The sequence below is a fragment of the Ictidomys tridecemlineatus genome, chromosome 1, assembly GCF_052094955.1.
Source record: "Ictidomys tridecemlineatus isolate mIctTri1 chromosome 1, mIctTri1.hap1, whole genome shotgun sequence".
Taxonomy (NCBI): Eukaryota; Metazoa; Chordata; class Mammalia; order Rodentia; family Sciuridae; genus Ictidomys; species Ictidomys tridecemlineatus.
The window spans coordinates 155,890,268-155,910,102 of record NC_135477.1 but is presented as its reverse complement, the minus strand read 5'-3'; the positions used below and the strand labels follow the sequence as shown (position 1 = coordinate 155,910,102).

Sequence of the window (19,835 nt, the reverse complement as noted above, 5' to 3'; positions counted from 1 at the left end):
GAACGAGGAGTCAAAATTTAGAAACCAATTTATTTGAGTTAATGCCTCTCTGTAGCTGGGCGGGCTGAGAACGCATGCGCGATCTCGGTCTCCAAGAAGACCGCCAGCCCTGGTGGTGGGGGCTGGAGCCAGGAAGTGCGCGCGAGTGGTCGCTAAGAGCTGTAGAGCCCGCCGACTGCGTGAGGCAACCTCTCCAGACACTGCTCCTGTCCTCTGCTACTTTCCTTCTGATCGCGGGATTTTGTCTACCCACATTTACTGTCGGCTCTATGGGACAGCAACCTCAGGGGAGTCCTAGCACAAATCTTTCCTAGAGAAAAGTAAACGTGATGGGCAAGCATGAAAAGAAGTCCAAAGGGACTTGGCTTTGTTTCCCCACCTGGATGTGACAGATATAATAAACGTGGACTTGCCTCCTGCTCAATCTCAGACTACATCTATTGAAAAGCCAAAGCTCTTTGCAACTCTTCTGATTGGTGAAGGTTTTTCCCACTCCAATTTCACCTCACCTTGCGTTAGGACAGCCTCACCAAGGGAAAGGCTGATTTCCAGGCTGCATGGGCTGCAGCAGTGATGATGCCACACTACTGAGATCCACTGGCAAAGGCCTAAAAGCACTTTCAGTGATAATGGAAAACCCAGGGAGCTTGGTCAAATCACTGCCTTGCTCAGCCTGAAATTCCTCTTTTAGCTTTAAGATGTCAGCCTGCAGGAGCCTGCAGTCTGTGGAGTTGGGTGTGCTTCCTGCCTTTCCTTCCATTTCAGACTAGGGGAACTGTGAGGCATCACTAATGGATCAGCCCATTTTGAGTACAGATGTTTAGGCCTTGAAGACAAAGTATACAATCTTGAAAATAGAGAAAAGATATTAAAAGACCACAAACAAAATATTTAAGAAATCTGGGATAACATTAAAAGGCCAAATTAAAGATTCATTGGAATAGATGAAGGCTCTGAAATAGAAACAAAAGGGAGACACAATCTTTATTTTATTTTTTATTTACTTTATATTCTGATTTGTTATATATGACAACAGAATGTATTGCAATTTATATTACATATATGGAACACAATTTTCATATCTCTGGTTGTATACAAAGTGTATTCACACCATTCATGTCTTCATACATGTACTTTAGATAAAGATGTTCATCACATTCCACCATCATTTCTAACCCCATGCTCCCTCCCCTCCCCTCCCCTCCCACCCCTTTGCCCTATCTAGAGTTCGTCTATTCCTCCCATGCTCCCCCTATCTACCCCACTATGAAACAGCTTGATGCTGGTATACACAATCTTTTCAATGAAATAATATCAGGAAATTTTCCACACTTTAAGAATGAAATGGAAATTCAAATATAAGAGACATAGGGGTACTCCAAATATACAAAAATCACAGAAGATCTACTCCAAGATACTATTATGAAAATGCCTAACATAGAATAAGTATAGAATTTGAAAAGATGCTAGAGAAGAATGGCCACAGTTAGAGGGAAACTAATCCAGATCTCAGCTGATTTCTCAAGTCAGCCCCTCAAAGCAAGGATACTCAGCAAAATTAAGCTTCAGAATTGAAGATGAAATAAAAGCCTTCTATGAAAAACAAAAACTAAAATAAATCATAAGTAGAAAGCCATACTACACAAAACATACTTAGTAAAATATTTCATGAAGAAGAAATAAAAAAATAAAAACCAGCAGATGAGGCCGGACACAATGGGGAATGCTTGGAATCCCAGTGGCTCCGGAGGCTGAGGCAGGAGCATCTCGATTTCAAAGCCAGCCTCAGCAAAAGCAAGGCACTAAGCAACTCATTGAGACCTTGTCTCTTTTTTTTTTTTTTTTTTTTAAAGAGAGAGTGAGAGAGGAGAGAGAGAGAGAGAATTTTTTAATATTTATTTTTTAGTTCTCGGCAGACACAACATCTTTGTTGGTATGTGGTGCTGAGGATCGAACCCAGGCCGCACGCATTCCAGGCGAGCACGATACCGCTTGAGCCACATCTCCAGCCCGAGACCCTGTCTCTTAATAAAATACAAAATAGGACTGGGGATGTGACTAAATGGTTGAGTACCCCTGAGTTCAATCCCCAATACCAAAAAAAAAAAAGGAAAAAAAACAGAAGATGGAAGAACTAGACTAGAATAATAGTTAATCAAAGAAAAATCAAACCCAATTTGAACACTAGACTCAAAATGACAGGAAACAAAAATCACCTCTCAATGATAATATTAAATGTAAATGGTCTAAACTCTTCAATCAAAGGCATAGGTTGGCAGATTGGATTAAAAAACAAGACCCAACAATGTGCTTTTTGCAAGAGATTGACCTCATAGACAAAGACATTCACAGACTGAAAGTCAAAGGATAGGAAAAAATATATATGGGTCTTGTAAAAGAGCAAGGATTTCTTTTATTCATTAATATCAAGGATATACAAAGAACTCAAAAAAACTTAACACCAAATAAATTAATGACCCCATCAATAACTGGGCAAATAAACTAAATAGTCACCTCTCAAAATAAGAAATACAAATGGTCAACAAATATATGAAAAAAAAAAGTTCAACATCTCTAGTAACTAGAGAAATGCAAATTAAAAGTATATTGAGGTTTCATCCCACTCTAGTCATAAAGGCAACAATCAAGAATACAACTGTTTTTTCAAGATAACAGTATAGAGAAGGTTGCTTTCCTGACTGCTCCATGGTGTGAAGTCAAGAAAGTAGATAGGCAGTGGCTCAATAAGGTGGGTAAAAACAAAAGGGACTTGACTGGAAAATAATACTGGACATTCAAAGCAAACCAGGGATTCAGAATTTCAGATACAATAAAATAAAAAAGATCCCCAGTGCCACCACGACGTCTGCCACCAACGGTGGCATCTACTGGAGTAGTTTATCCCTGAGCAAAGTGGAGGGATAAGGGAATTAAAGGAACCCAGATTTTTAGGATACCTGAAGCATGACTGGGTACAGGGAGATCAGAGACTAAAGACACTGCCCAACTCACCCTGAAATTCATGTGGCAGGATATCCTTGTATGGGGGGGAAAAAAGCTGCATCTCTCCCAGCTGCTTGTGGAGGACAAAGGAAGGAACAATTTTTGCACCTGTATCAAGGAGGCAAGAAGGCTGAGGGAGCCAACTCCTGGCAAACCCGAGTTTGGCCTAAATTGTAGCCCTGACAAATGCACTTGCACAACATACAATGTGCCTAAGTGACCAAAAGAAAATCAAACATGGAAAGGGGTTTACACGGGGGAATACAGATTATGGAAACCCACCTGGCTCCTCCTCTTTCCCTCCAATCCATCCATTGAGGACCATCTGGGAGAGAGGTACCTGGTCAGGAATTCAAAAGATGAGAGGAAGTGATTGAGTTTGGAAACTGAACCTGAGAGGAAACACCTTGTCAACAAGTGATGGAGGGGATTAAGAATTGGCTCCTCTACCACATGAGTGGAACCCAAAGGTGACCCCTGGGGGATAGACAGTGCAGACTGGCAACTGCTGGGCCCTGGAGGTGCACTGATTTAAAATCTTCAGACTAATCACCATTCAATGAAGAACCTGGAGCCTCGCTAAACCTAAACACCACCTTAGGAAATCTGCCTACAGGATTTTCTCTCACATGCCAGCAATCCTACCCAGAGTAGGGAACAGGCATCACACTTTAGCCCACTCCACCTAAAACTGCTGAGAAGGAAAGCTAAGAATATTTTGAACACAAATGGGGGAATTTTTATTTTTAATATTTCTTTTAATTTTTTTTTCTTTTTTCTGTTTAATTGTGAACTTAATGGTTCATGGACACTTAATACACATTCATATTTGTTTTTTTTTTCTAATTTCAAGCAATCTGAAGGTGGTTATTTTTCATAGATCAGTATTTTGAGGATGTTTGATTAGTATATTTTGATTTTGTTTTATATTCTTTTATTTTTACTTTTTAAAAATTTTATTTTATATATTTTTTCTCACTTTTCTGTTTCCCATGATTCTCTTTCTCTTTTCTTCTCCTAAAAGCTAATGTTTATTGTTCTCTTTCACTCCTTAATTTTTTTCTTTTATTTTCTCTCCTCCTCCTTCATAATCTCACATCCTACATCACGCCTGTTCTCTTCCTGTATACTATTTGAAACTGTAAACCCTTTTGTAAACTTACTGTTTTTACTATGAGCAATAATTGATTACACCATTTCTGTCTATAGTGACAGTTAATACTGTTAATATTGTAGTTGCCATAGCAAAACCATTTGGTTTAATTCTGTAGATTATTTGCACTGGTTGTTGTTGTTATTTGTCTCTCCTTAAACTGTGAGGTCCTGGAAATTTTCAGGGCTACTTTAAGTCCTCAGGGTAGAAACTACTGCCTCAAATTCATATTGTTAGATGGATAGACATAGAAACAACATGAAAAAGCAAGAAAACAATTTGCCCCAAACAAACCAAAATACTTCAATAACATCAACATCACAGTGGAAGAAATGTCAGAGAAGGAATTTAGAATGTTCATAGTTAAACTTACCTGTGAGGTAAAGAATGATATAAATAATGACATCAGAGAAAAAATATATGAAGTGAAAAATCACTTCAATAAAAAGATAGAGATTCTGAAAAAAAATTCAAGCAGAAATCCTCAAAATGAATGAATAAATAAGTCAAATTGAAAACTCAATGGAAAGCATCACCAGCAGACTAGACCACTTGGAAGATAGAGCTTGAGACAATGAAGTCAAAATATGTAATCTTGAAAATAAATTTGGCCATGGAGAAAAGATGTTATAAGACCATGAACAGAAATTTCAAAAAATATGGGATAACATGAAAAGACTTGGTATTTAATATTCAATTATTGGTATTCTATAAAATAATGATATCAAAAAATTTCCAAACCTAAAGAATGAAATGGAAAATCTAATAGATGAGGCTTACAAAATCCCAAATATCCAAAATTACAATAAACTCATGCCAAGACACATTTGTATGAAAATACCTAACATATAGTATAAGGATAGGATATTAAAGGGAGCCAGAGAAAAATAAAAGGTCACCTTTAGAGGGAAGCCAATCCAGATCTAAGCTGATTTCTCAATTCAGAGCCTCAAAGCTAAGAGGTCCTAGAATAATATATAACAGGCTCTGAAATAGATGCCAACCAAGATTTCTATACCCAGCAAAATTAAGCTTCAGAGTTAATGATGAAATTAAAACCTTCCATGATAAACAAAAGTTAAAAGAATTCACAAGTAGAAAACCTAAGCTACAAAACACTCAATTTTTTTCATGATGAAGAAATGAAAAATAAAATTTAAAATCAGCCAAGGAAAGAACTACACTGGAATAATAGCCAATCAAAGGAGAAACTAATTCAAATTAAAAACCATAAATAAATCAAAATGACAAGGAATAAAAATTATTTATGATTAATAACTGTTTTAGTCAGCTTTTTGCTGCTGTGACTAAAGGACCCCACTAGTACAATTGTAAAGGATGAAAGGTTTATTTGAGGGGTTCATGGTATCAGAGGTCTTAGTCCATAGAAGGCCAGCTCCATTCCTCAGGGTTCAAGGTAAGGCTGAACATCATGGTGGGAGAGTGTGGCAGAGGGAAGCAGCTCACATCAGTGAGAAATATGGAAAGAAATCAGGAAGACGCTAAAACCTGAGGGCCTCACTTTGTATTTAGAGTAGGTCATTTTCCCATTCACACATACACTTCTATGCTGCTTGGCTCTCCGCAACTCTTCCCAGTGAATCCATGGTTGCCTTAAGTTCAGGACACCTTTCTTCCATTCTACATTGACAAGCCTTCTTAAAGGCATGCTCACACAGAGTTCCCACCAATTCCAGACTCCCTCTGCTCAGGTCAGCACAAGTACTCCTTCACTTACTCTGCCATCACCAGGACTTCCATTACATTCTCCAACTTTTTTCATCTTCACCCCATTTTTCAAAGGAGACATATGACCATCATATAAACTCGCGCAATCATCCTATTGCTCCACTGGAATATTCTCCTATTCTTATGTCTTAAGTTAGTCTTCTTTTCCTCACCCTCATTAAGGCAAGGGAAAGAAGCAATATTCTAATTTGATGATGAACACAGTGATTTCTGAAGTATAGAGAATGAAGGAAACAGGCTCAGTGTCTTCTACATCAGGAGGCCATGGACCAACCTTTGAATAAAGTTACTGAAGCTAGAATTCTTATATGCAGGCAAACATAGGATAGCATGCTTCTCCCTCACAGTCAGGTAGCTGGAGGGTAAGGAGGAACCTATCTAAAGAATACTTCCTTTTATACCACATTTACATAATTTGGTGGTGCTGCAGGCTGTTCTGGCAGGATCAGTGTCAACTAGCTCATATTCATGATAAACTGGCTGCCAACGCTGGAGTTTCTACTGCCAAAACCATTATAGGGAATGTGCCAATAACTGATTGATGCTCGAGCATCAATTTTTTAGCACCAGGAATGTGAATGTATACAGCTAAGGATTATGCAGAAATCCAGGATGGATGGAGTAACAGGTGGGATTTTGAGAATTTTCTCATTCAAAGTGTCAGTACTCCCAGATGCTATGTGGTTTCCTCACGCACTGGCAATCATGTGACAGATAGTCTTTGTTTTCCTACTAGCCAAATAGCCAAATTTGGGTTTGGAAAAACAGGTGCTTTGGCAATCAGAGGAGAAGAACAATTCTCTATTTCTTCATAGATTGGAATAGCTTCTCCATTACAGTATCCCTTTTTTTTCAATTTCAGCATCAGCAAGACTGAACGAAAAGTGAAAAAAAGAAACCAACAGCCAACCATTTTCTCAACACAGGAGTCAATAATGCTGGTGCGTTGACATCCACATGACTAACAACCTTGAGTTCTCGTTTTACACCTGATCTGGTATCTTGGGTCATTCCAAAACTGCCTTCACACAGTACTGAATGCTTCCCTTTTTCCCAGTAAAGAGGTTACCAAAGATTCAGATGGAAGTTGAAAGCAAAATGGAAATTCATGTTTTCAAGGCTGCACTAAAATGATAGTTTTACTAGCAGGGGGTTCGCACAGGCAATCCATACCGCAGCTGTAGTCGCACAGCCAACCGAGATGCGGGCGCTTACACTGGGGCCCCGGATGGCGGTGGCACGACCTTGGGCCTCCAGGCGTAGTGCAGGTAGAGCCACAAGTTCCAAGTTCAGCAGCCTCCAGCGCAAGTGCCCGGCCATGGTCTCGGCGCTGGAGTAGCAGCCCTTGAGCTATCTTCTAACACCAGACCAGGCTTTTCACCAGCCTTAGAAACCCAAGGCCACCATAGTCCCCGCCTCTCCTCCCCTCCGGCCAGCGACAGCTGCGGTGAAGGGCGCCTGCCACACGCCAAGGGCCCCTGGAGGCCGCTGTGCGGTGCCCCACGAAGCACCAATCCACCTGGGGACCTGGCTCTTTAACAAACCTAACTTGGACTTTTTTTTTTTTTCCTTTGCTGCAGGGAGTACAGGAGATTGAACCCAGGAGTGCCTAAACACTGAGATACATCCCCAACCCTCTTTATATTTTATTTTGAGACAGGGTCTCTCTAAATTGCTGGGGCTAGCCTCAAGCTTAGGATCCTGCTGACTCAGCCTCCCCAAGAGCCTGGAATTACAGACATATTCCACCACACCGTTGTGACTGAAATCTATACAGTAACTTCGCTTTGGGGAAAGATCTCATATCACCTCCTGGCAAACCTCCATGACACTAGCTAGGAACCATCTTGAAAAGGGTTCTATTGTCTGAATTTAAACTGCTCTTGGGGTCAGAAACCTCTACATATTTGGGACCCCACACAGATACCACAGCACTGACTTGGAATTGAGTAGTAGCTGCCTCACAAATTCATCCATATCCAGCAGAGTGATTCCAAACCAAGCTCACTGGATACTTTGCACTGTAGGAGACAGATGTTATGACACAGAAAGGAATGGAAGGCACTGTCCTTGATAAACAGGAGATGAGGGAAATTGTCCTCTGAGATAGGGGCATGGTCAGACACCTGTGGATTCCTGCCAGTGCCAGGACTGAAGATAGGTGACCATACAGTTACCCTCATATCTCCCCACTCTGCCATGCTCAGGTGCAACTTACCAATAGGTCTGGGAGGCAATACTATGGTTTCTGTTCCTGTCCTGTGTACAGGAGCCTTGAGAAACTCTGGTGCTCCTGATATCATTCTGCCCTGGCAGTGTACAGCTGGAGGAGTTAAGAATAATTTTGTCTGACTGTAGCCATGTTCTCACTCCTACAGCTGAAGGCGCCAAGGAGACAGATATCACCCCACTTATGTATGTTTGACCAAAGGGGACTATGTCTGAGGTTCAGCTCACAGGCAGGCATTGCTACCCAAGTAGCAAAAAGGAGTTCCATGATTCCCCACCTCTGCACTTTCTCTAACCACACACTGATGTCAGTATTGGGTATTGGGACCACAGACTTGGTGCTGAAATTCTCATCATCACCTCTCCCCATGCAACTTCTGGGCCAACAGCAGTTATTTATGCCCTTCTATATTGCTGGCACCACCCATGTCAGAGTCCCATATTAGTAGCATCAATAGGGCCTGAGGAATACCTCACCACCAAGTAGAGGATACCATACCTACTTCAGGAGTAGCCACAGAGTGAGCACCCAGAATTTAAAAGAATGATTATAATAGCTCAGTGAGATCCAAGGGGATACAAGGAAATAGTTAAATGAAATTAGATAGACTAGAGGATATGAAGGAGAAATTTAGCAAAGACATAAAAATCTTGAAAAAGAGAAATCTTGGAAATGAAGAGCTCAATAAGTCAAATAAGAACTTCAGTTGAAAGCCTCCATAAAATAATAGATAAAGCAGAAGAATCTCTGAATTTAAGACAATTTTTAGTGAATTACAACATTTTGAAAAATGTTCCAGTGAAACAAAAAAGAAAAAGAAAAGAAAAAAAAGAATGAAGAAAGCATTCAAGATATCTTGATCACCATTAAAAAATGAACAAATCTATATTTCTTAGAATATCTGAAGATGAGAAGAAAAGAGTTAAGGTCATAGAAAATCTATTTAATGATAAAATAGTAGAAAACTTTCCTAATTCTGGAAAATATACAGACATCCATGTAAAGGAGGCTTATCTGACCTCAAATAGACATGACAAGAAAATATATTTATAATTTTCTATTATATAGCCAAACTGCCAAAACACAAAACAAAGAAAGAATTTTAAAATTTGTGAGAAAAAAAGCACCATGCACATTTAAGGGTCCCCAATTTGGATCCTTTCAAAATTATGAGACTTGTTTTGTACACCAGCATATTATCTATTGGAATAAAAGTTTCTCCTGTAATTAAAAATAAATTGTACTCTGTAGTTTCTTAATATTTTTATATATGCCAATTTGGTCAAATTAGTTTATCTGCCTTCAAGTCTTTTACAGCCTTACTGAATTTTTGTTTACTTATATAACCAATTAATGACAGAGGAATGCATTTGAGGATTTGTGTAATTTTTCCTTATACTTATGACACTTTTGCTTCAAGTATTTTGAAATTCTATTATTGTTGCATGTCTATGCTCAACTGATATTTTAATTATGACCAAATGAAAGGATAACAGTTTCTCAACTGCTCCTTTTATTATAATCAAATGTCCCTCTTTGTTGTTGGTGGTGCTAATGCTGCTGCTGCTGCTGCTGCTACTGCTGCTGCTGCTTCCACCACTGCTGATACTGTTGCTAAGATAGAACCACAGGCCTGTACATGCTAAGTGCATACTCTGTCACTGAACTACATCCCTAACCTTTAAATGCCCCTCTTTATTCCAAGTAATATTCTATTCTGAAACATATTTTTCAAGACTTTATGATTAAACATTGGCTCATATGTATTTTCCATCATTTTATTTTTAAACTTATCTATATTTGTACAAGATGCATGGAAATAAGCAGTGTAGTACGTTCTTGAATTCCCAAGCATTTTGACAATTTCTTTCTACTTTTAATTGGCATAGTCACTTTATTGACATTTAATGCAAGTACTTATATCTGAAATTTGTATTTACCTTCTCCTTGTTTGTTTTTCCATTTGCTTTTTATTCCTTTATCCTTGTCTCCTGTCATTTTTAAAATTAAATAATTATAATTTTACTCCATTTTTGCTTTCTATTGGCTTAATAACTCATATTCTAGCTTTTAATTTCTACTTTTTTGGGGGGTGGGGGATAACCAGGGATTGAACTCTGAGCCACATCCTTAACCCTATTTTGTATTTTATTAAACAGGATCTCACTGAGTTGCTTAGCGTCTTGCTTTTGCTGAGGCTGGCTTTGAACTTGCAATCCTCCTGACTCCACTTCTCAAGCCACTGGGTTTACAGGTGTGTGCTACCACCGCTGGCTCTAATTTCTATTTTAAAGTTTAAAATATGCACATATCACGTAAATTATCATAGTCTGTATTCAAACAATATAAAACTTTTTTGTATGTCCCTACATGTTTCAAGATGAAGACTGGTCACTAGAAAAATCAACCAAATCATTAGAGGGTTATATTTAGGGAGTGACAATCGCCAGGGAGGTAAAGGAATCAGCTTTGTGATTGTGACCAATCAAATTGTCAATGATTTAATCAATTTAACCAATGCAGCCTCTGGAGCTTTCCAGGCAATGTGTTCACAAGGTGCTGTGCTCTGATTCCCTGGGGAAAGGATGGAAGCTCTGTGCTTCCTTCCATACTTTGCCCTATGTGTGCCCTTTATAATATAACTGGAACTGTAAGTATAACACTTTTCTGATTTCTGAGTTATTCTAGTGAATTATTGAACCTGAGCTCCTTGGTTAATTTTTTCTTTCTATGTAGAATCCCAAGGAACCCACAATAGATTAACAAAGATCCTCTGGTCACTGAAAATTCCTAGGGATTTTAAAACTCTGCACTAGGGACCAAGGACATAGAGCAGACCTATTATTTACTACATAGAGGCTGGTTGTGGAGTTCATAGGCAGGACATAAGTAACATTTGCCCAGGACTCTGGATTATGTTTTATAAGTCCAGATTTGGATGATCTCTGAAGCCAGGGGTTGGTTGGAGTGATCCCTCCTCAGTCACTGTGAAGACCCAGTGCCTGGGTTATCCTGTGCCTTTCCCTCAGCTATCATTCCAAAAAGCTTGCAAAATCCCTGGCCACCCATCTTTCACTTTCAATGCCCGGCAAAGGGTTTACTGCTGGGAAAAGAAGATTACAGAAATTTGGTTTCACTTTTCTGTTCCTGGAAATTCTGCTCTCCCATTGTGGACTTCTTCCTTCTGTGCTATTGGTCCAATTCCTGGGAGGGCAGGACAAACCCCAAAGATAATTTAAGCCTCACAGCTCCTTCCATACAGCCCAAGGTTAAGTCCAGCCCATTTTTATCTGTGGTAGCCACAGAAGCACACAGGACCAGGACTGCCAGGGGATAACAGGTCTACACAAAAGTTATTTTCTGTGTTGGGCTTCAGGGATGCCCTTCTTCAAACCCAGCTTTTTCTGATCTTTCGGTAGAGCACAAGGAGCTCAACTGTGACACCTTTTCTCCAAGAAACTGGTGAGTAGAAAATATTTTGGAATTAATACAGCTTAAAAATTTTCTTAAATCTGTGTTTCTGAGAGTGGGACCGCCTTGTTGCTCCATATGAGTGCCATGGACTTAAAGGCTAAAAGGCGGATGGTTGATGAACAGCTATAAGCCATTCAGAGAATTTAAATATGTGAGACATTTTCAGAGGCCAGTCACAAGCAAGCTTCATTCCTCTGCACTGTAGAAGGACCATGTAAAGTCAGGATGCCAATAGATATTGATTTTCACTGACAACATCTGAAATCTGACATTCTTCATCTAATATCCAAATACTTCTCACTCTGAAGAATGGGCATATCATGTAAACATAGAAACACAGAAGCTCTTAGGTCTTCATTTCATCCCTGACTGTACCTCTCCTTACCAAATTGTGGTCTTGATCTTTGCCTCTATGCAAGAGCTCTGCGCTTGGAAGGAGGAGTTTCACTCTGAATCCCAGTTCTGAGCTTTGCTAATGGCAGGCAGGACTCTACTAGTCTCTCATCCTCTGTTTCTTTTTTCCATAACTTGAAGATGAAAATTATTATAAGGTCCTTATAGGGCTGTTAGGATGAAGTGAGGAATGTATGTACAGATGCACATGTTAGGTTTATTTAATGTATATTTCCATATTCCCTCTTATTTCTTCCCTGCTTACACTCAGTAAACACACTCTGAATAGCTGGAAGACAAGGTCATAACAATTCTATATAGTGCTCTGCCCCAGCTACTACCACCCAACTACTGCAGCAGAAAACAAACAAGAGCACATGGCTTTTGTGTGTTGAAAGTTTCTCAGGACACAGAAGTTTGATGTCTACATCTGCATACCCTTCAGCCTCTGTCACTGGGGTCCCAGTCTCTATCTGCTCAATTACTCAGAACCTATCTCCATGAATATGTATGACATCCTGTATTATTTGCTCTGGCATCCTCTATAAATGCACTAGTCCAAATCAACATCTGTTGAGAACTCATGTTTCACTCTGTTGGATCCTCTTCAAGTCTCTGGCTGTGTTTTCCACTTCAAAACTCACTTTACTCATTCTGTATTTTGCCAGACCTTATATATTCCAGAGGAGGGTGCAGGATGGGCTGCTTTCTACACAGCAATGGGTTGGCACTCATACACTACTAGATCCTCAAGATTTACCCTCTCATGTATGTGAAAAAAAATTATGCCAAGCAGTCAAAGTACTAACACCATGCCCATAAGTGGCTGATACCTTTCCACTCACCCAATGACAAGTCAGACATCTCCATTCTTCCATGCAGAATGCTTGCCATCTCTAATTATATGTACACCAATCCAGATCTTGAATATCTGCTCAGAAAAGTTTCTTCCAGGATTATTATTGCCATTTTCTCTCCTCCTGGACTGTATTAAATGACTTCCAGCGAGCTCCTAAAGGATGTGCCTAAACTCTCACTTGCAACCAGATGGCATCTATTTGACCTGCCTTCCTCTCAGACATCCCACCCTGAGTTGAGGTGCCTTGGTTTGTAGTCTAAAAATTCTGCCCTTTCTCTCTATTGCATTCAATATATTGGTCTTGCACATTATTCATCCTATTAAGCTCTGGATGTGTGATTTCATCTGGTGCCTTGTCTCAAGGTATACATGTTCTTTAATCAAAAATATCTAGGACTCCAGAACCAGGTTAATTCCATTGATATTAGGAAGGGTGACAGAGGCACCTCCATGGCATGGCTGACTTTGTACAAGACCCACTTCAGCCCCTCCTATAGTCTTTGATCACACCATCTCTTCTACTGATGACACTTTCTACACTAGTCAGTCCCCAGGTATCTGATCTTCCTCCCTCATCGTGGGCCTGTTTTACACAACAGCTAGAGGTAGGTGAGGGGGTAGAGTCTTAGAAAATCATAAGCGTATAGTCTAGCATGTTTGCATATTTTCTTCTTAATTTTTAACTTCCTTTTTAGACAAGTTTTAGTTTACAGAAAAATTAAAATACAAACAGTTCCCAAATACTCACTGATCCTTCATATGCATAGCATGCCCCATTATAACCCCCCCACACACTCACATACACACCAAGTTGATATGTTTGTTACAACTGACACATTTGTTCATTGACACATTATAATCACCCTGTGTTAGTCAACTTTCTATTACTGTGGTAAAACATCTGAGAAAATCAACTTAAAATACAAAAAATATTTTGTCTCATGGTTTCAGAGGTTTCATCTCATGGAAATTTAGATCTGTAATTTCTGGACCTCTGGGGAGGAATAATGTTATGGAAGGGGAGACTTGGAAGAGCAAAGCTGCTCACTTAATGGCTTCCAGGAAGCAGAGAGAGAGAGAGGAAGGGGGCAGGTACAAAATACACCCTTCAAGTTCATGTCTCCCAATGACCTACTTTTTCCAGCTAGGCCCACCTCTTAAATTTTCTACCATCATCCAATAGCACATTAGCTATGAATCCATAAATGAACTAATCCATGATGAGGTCAGAGCCCTCATCATTCCATCACCTCTCAAAAGCTCCACCTCTGAACATTGCTGCATTGAGGACAAAACCATCAACAAATATGCCTTTAGGGAACATTCCAGATCCAAACCACAATGCAACTAAGGTTGCTCTTGGTTCCTACTATTCTACATGCCAAAGATTTGGACAGATGTATAATGGCATATATTCACTTTTATAGTATCATTCCAAATATTTTTAGTGCCCTAAAAATCCTTTGTGCCTTTTCATACCCACTGAAGCTCCTGGCAACCACTGCTCTTCTGACTTTTTCCAAATTTGACCTTTCATCTATAGATTGAAATCAAACAATATGTAGCCTTTTTTAGAGTGTCTTCTTTTGCTCAGTATTACACATTTAAGATTTAAGCTTCTCAACATCTTTTAATTGCTTAATAGCTCATTTCTTTTTAGTACTGAATAGTATTCCATTTTTTTAAATATTCCATAGTTTATTAATCCACTCACCTACTGAAACTCATCCTGGTTGTTTCCAAGTTTTGACAGTCATGAATAAAGCTTCTAGAAACACCCATGTACAGGTTTTTGTTTGAACAAATATTTTCAGTTCCTTTGGGTAAATATCAAGGAACATGTATGTTGAGTATACCAAGCCGTCTTCCAAAACAGATGTACATTTTGCATTCCTACCTGTAGTAAAGGAGAGTTCTTGATGGTCCACACTTTTGCCATCATTTAATAGTGTCAGTGTTTCAGATTTGGTCATTCTAGTATGTAGTGGTACAAAATTAATGTTTTAATTTGTTTTTCTCTGATAATGTATGATGTGGAGTCTATTTTTTATTTGATTTTTTGTTATCCATAGACTTTCTTTGATGAGGTTTTTGTTAAGGTCTTTGACTCATTGTTTAATGGTGTTATCTGTTTTCTTATTGTTAATTTTAAGGGTTCTTCGTGTAGTTTAGAAAATAGTCCTCTACCAGGTGTGTTTTTTGTAAGTACTTTTCTCCCAGTGTGGGGAGAAAATTTCATTCTCCTAATATCACCTTTCATAGAGAAGTTATAACTTTAATGAATCCCAGATTATCAATTATTTCTAATATGGATTATTTTGTTGTGTTGATTCTAAAAAGTCATTGCCATACCAAGGTGATCTAGGTTTTCTCCTATGCCATCTTTCAAGGTTTTTATGGTTTTGCATGCTATATTTTGAGTAAATTTTTGTGGAGGGCATAAATTCTGTGTCTAAATTCACTGTCATTACAATCAATCAACAAGTACATGAAAAAATGCTCAACATCGCTAGCAGTCAGAGAAATGCAAATCAAAACCACCCTAAGATACCATCTCACTCCAGTAAGATTGGCAGCCATTAGGAAGTCAAACAACAACAATTGCTGGCGAGGATGTGGGGAAAAGGATACACTTGTTCATTGTTGGTAGGACTGCAAATTGGTGCAACCAATTTGGAAAGCAGTATGGAGATTTCTTGGAAAGCTGGGAATGGAACCACCATTTGACCCAGCTATTCCCCTTCTCGGTCTATTCCCTAAAGACCTAAAAAGAGCATGCTACAGGGACACTGCTACATCGATGTTCATAGCAGCACAATTCACAATTCACAAGACTGTGGAATCAACCTAGATGCCCTTCAATAGATGAATGGATAAAAAAAGTTGTGGCATTTATACACAATGGAGTATTACTCTGCATTAAAAAATGACAAAATCATAGAATTTGGAGGGAAATGGATGGCATTAGAGCAGATTATGCTAAGTGAAGCCAGCCAATCCCTAAAAAACAAATGCCAAATGTCTTCTTTGATATAAGGAGAGTAACTAAGAACAGAGTAGGGACGAAGAGCATGAGAAGAAGATTAATATTAAACAGAGATGAGAGGTGGGAGGGAAAGTGAGAGAGAAGGGAAATTGCATGGAAATGGAAGGAGACCCTCAGGGTTATACAAAATTACATACAAGAGGAAGTGAGGGGAAAGGGAAAAATAATAAAAGGGGGAGAAATGAATTACAGTAGAGGGGGTAGAGAGAGAAGAGGGGAGGGGAGGGGAGGGGGGATAGTAGAGGATAGGAAAGGCAGCAGAATACAACAGACACTAGTATGGCAATATGTAAATCAATGGAAGTGTAACTGATGTGATTCTGCAATCTGTATATGGGGTAAAAATGGGAGTTCACAACCCACTTGAATCAAAGTGTGAAATATGATATGTCAAGAACTATGTAATGTTTTTTGAACAACCAACAATAAAAATAAATAAATAAATAAATAATATCAAAAAATTAAATAAATAAATAAATTCACTGTCATGCTTGTCCACTTTTTCCAACTGTTTTGTTGAAAATATTATCTGTGTTCCATTGAGTTGCCTTTATTCCTTTGTAAAATATCGATTGATATATATGAACACTCTAAACTGTTATTGAGATGTGTGTGTGTGTGTATATATATATATATATATATATATACATACATACATAAATATATACATATATACATAAATAAAGAGAGAGATGTTTATGGACTCTTTATTCTGTTCCATTGGTTTACATTATAAGTCTTGAAGTCAGTTATAGCCACCCTATAGGGGGAAGCACAGGTTGGTAGTTTCATCTTTACCTTGTTTCACTGCTTATATGTGCAAATATTATTTTTATTTAAAAAATAGCTAAAATAAGATCAATAAAGAATAGCCTGGGGCTGGGCTATGGCTCAGCATTAGCACACTTTTGCCTGACATGTGTGAGGCACTGGGTTCAATTCTCAGCACTGCGTATAAATAAATAAAGGTCTATCAATAACTAAAAAACATTAAAAATGAATAGCCTTGGCAGGAAAGTTTCTATAGAAAAATAAGACCTTGAAAATAATGAAGAATCTCTTCATCAAAATGAGCAGGACAAGATAAGGAAAGAGGCTTGCTAAGAGCAAACTTAACATGTAGGCCAGAAATCCTGGCAACATACATGAATAGAAAGAGATCGTTTCCCCAGTCATAATGTGGGACTAGGGCTGAAGTTCTGTTTTACCTTAACAGCAAAATCAAGATCTTCCCTACTGTGCTAACTCTTTGAACTTCTCACTTCTGTCCTCCCACTAGTGCCCTCTACTTCTCACAGCCATGGGTCAGGCATCCTCCTCCACAACCCCTAATAAAGAGGCTCAAGATTTTACCTTCAGCTGTGACAAGTTTTTTAAGACTTTCAAGATGGAAAGCAAAATCCTCTCTCCAGAAACCATTGCTTCAATTCAGTCACACCTGGATGAGGGGAATATTCAGAAAACTGTTTCTGCAATTAACGATGCATTGAAAAACATCCAGAATGCCCCACTGAACATTGCAGTGACAGGGGAGAGTGGAGCAGGGAAGTCCACATTCATCAATGCCTTGCGGGGGGGTGGGGCATGAAGAAAAAGATGCAGCTGCCACTGGGGTGGTGGAGACAACCATGGAGAGAACTCGATATCAACACCCAAAGCTTCCTAACGTGATAATATGGGACCTTCCTGGGATTGGGACCACTAACTTCCAACCACGAAAGTACCTGAAGAAAATGATGTTTGGTGAGTATGATTTTTTCATTATCATCTCTTCTACACGCTTCAAAGAAAATGATGCACACCTGGCCAAAGCCATTGCAAAAATGAACAAGCAGTTTTACTTCGTTCGAACAAAAATCGATAGTGATATATACAATCAGAAAATATGCACACCTAAATCCTTCAATAGGGACAAGCTCCTGCAAAAGATTCGAGATGACTGTCTCAAACACCTGAAAGATAACAATATAAATGGTGCTCAAGTCTTCTTAGTCTCTAGCGTTCACGTGTCTGACTATGACTTCCCTAACCTGGAGACCACTCTTCTGAAGGAGCTGCCCGCTCACAAGCGCTACATCTTCATGCAATGCCTGCCAAGTGTTACTGAGGCTGCCATTGATCGGAAGAGAGATTCCCTGAAGCAGATGGTCTGGCTGGAGGCCCTAAAGGCTGGAGCATCAGCTACCATTCCTATGATGGGATTAATCAATGATAATGATATAGAGAAGTTAAAGGAGACCTTAACCCTCTACAGATCTTACTTTGGGCTGGATGATGCATCACTGGAAAATATGGCTAAGGATTTCCAAGTATCCATGCAGGAACTCAAGGCAAACATTAAATCTCCCCATTTGCTCTCAGTTGACAGGGATGAATCCTTAGGGGAAAAAATACTGACATATATTGAGAAAGTTTGCTCAGTCACTGGAGGATTCCTTGCCACTGGTCTTTACTTTAGAAAGGTCTTCTATTTACAAACTTATTTCCTTGACACTGTGGTCAGTGATGCTAAAGTTCTCCTTAAAAGGGAAGTTCTTTTCACAGACTCAGAGATCTCTGAGCAGAGCTTTAAAAATGGGGTAAGTGAAGCAGAGAGCCCCTGACTTTACCTCAGTGTTTTCATGGCACTGCAGACTGAAGAGATGGCTTAAGGATCTCTTGAAGCATCATGGCCAGGCTGCAATATTCTTGGATATGATCCTTCTTGGCAAAATAAAGTACAGGAATCTGGAATTGTGTGCTAAGAAAAGAGAATATCTCTGTGTGCTGGTTATTTGTACCCAGGAAAGGCTCATTGAAATTATTGGGCACAGTGAAGTTTCTGGACACATAGCATATCTTCCAAAAAATTTTTTGAACAATTTTTTTACATAGCATGTTTTTTAGAGTTCCCAATATTTGGCTAAAAAGGTATCATTCTGATCATTTATCAGCCAATTAATGTTGACTCATATCTTTCTTGTTTCTTTTAGGATTACCATTTTATTTGGTGAATACATAAAAAGAGTAAGTTGGGGGCTAGGGTTGTGGCTCAGTGTCAGAGCCCTTGCCTGGCACATGGGAGGCACCAGGTTCGATCCTCAGCACCACATAAAAATAAATAAATAAAGGCATTATGTCCATCCACAATTAAAAAAAATATTTTTTACAAAAAGAGTGAGTTGGGTATTGTGTAATGGGAATGACTGAGAAACATTAGCTATACAAAACTTTCATCTAAAGTACTTTATTACAAGGGTAAGTGCACAAGATAGGAACTTGGTCCAAGGGTGTGCATGCTGGAGGCCTAACTACTCCTTGGTTGTTAACAAAGATCATTGTGTGCCTGAAGTTGAAATGGAATAAGAGAAAAGAGGATAGAAATAAAAAAAAATAAGTAGAAATAAAAAGAAATACAAAATTCCTTAAACAGGGCTGGGTTTGTGGCTCAGCAGTAGAGCACTTGCCTAGCACGGCTAGGCCCTGGGTTCGATCCTCAGCAACACATAAAAATAAATAAATAAAATAAAGACATTATGTCCAACTACAACTAAAAAATAAATGTTTTCTTTAAATTCCCTAAACATATGAAAAGATGTTCCGTCTCTCATCTGATAAGAGAAATGTTAATTAGAAACAGAATCTACACCTAGATATAATTTCTCACATATTAGATTTGGAAAACTTACAAAGTTTAATTTTGAGTGAAAATTTAATTTTGTTTTACTCTTCTGGTATCAATAAAAAAAGATACAAAAAATCACATGGTCTATAATTAAGCTGGGGAATTACACATATATTACATATGTTTATATATATTTAACATATATATTTACACATTGACTCAGTGGTCCTACTTTGAACAACCTGTCATAAAAGTTAGATAAAGTTGAAAAGGGTATTTGCTTGAAGTTATTAAATATGGCACTATTTGAAATAGGAAATACCG

The 19,835-nt window shown here is 38.8% G+C and overlaps 1 protein-coding gene and 1 pseudogene across 1 annotated transcript; one reads left to right on the top strand and one right to left on the bottom strand.

Moving 5' to 3' along the window:
• Positions 1-6,062: 6,062 nt before the first annotated feature.
• On the bottom strand, positions 6,063-14,800 carry LOC144367166 (arrestin domain-containing protein 4 pseudogene; annotated as a pseudogene).
• On the top strand, positions 11,399-18,640 carry LOC101961498 (interferon-gamma-inducible GTPase 10-like). The gene is given in 3 exon segments (XM_013365485.4): positions 11,399-11,597; positions 17,187-17,480; positions 17,482-18,640. Coding segments are annotated over 2 exon segments (1,302 nt in total). The 5' UTR covers positions 11,399-11,597; positions 17,187-17,207; the 3' UTR covers positions 18,511-18,640.
• Positions 18,641-19,835: the final 1,195 nt, after the last annotated feature.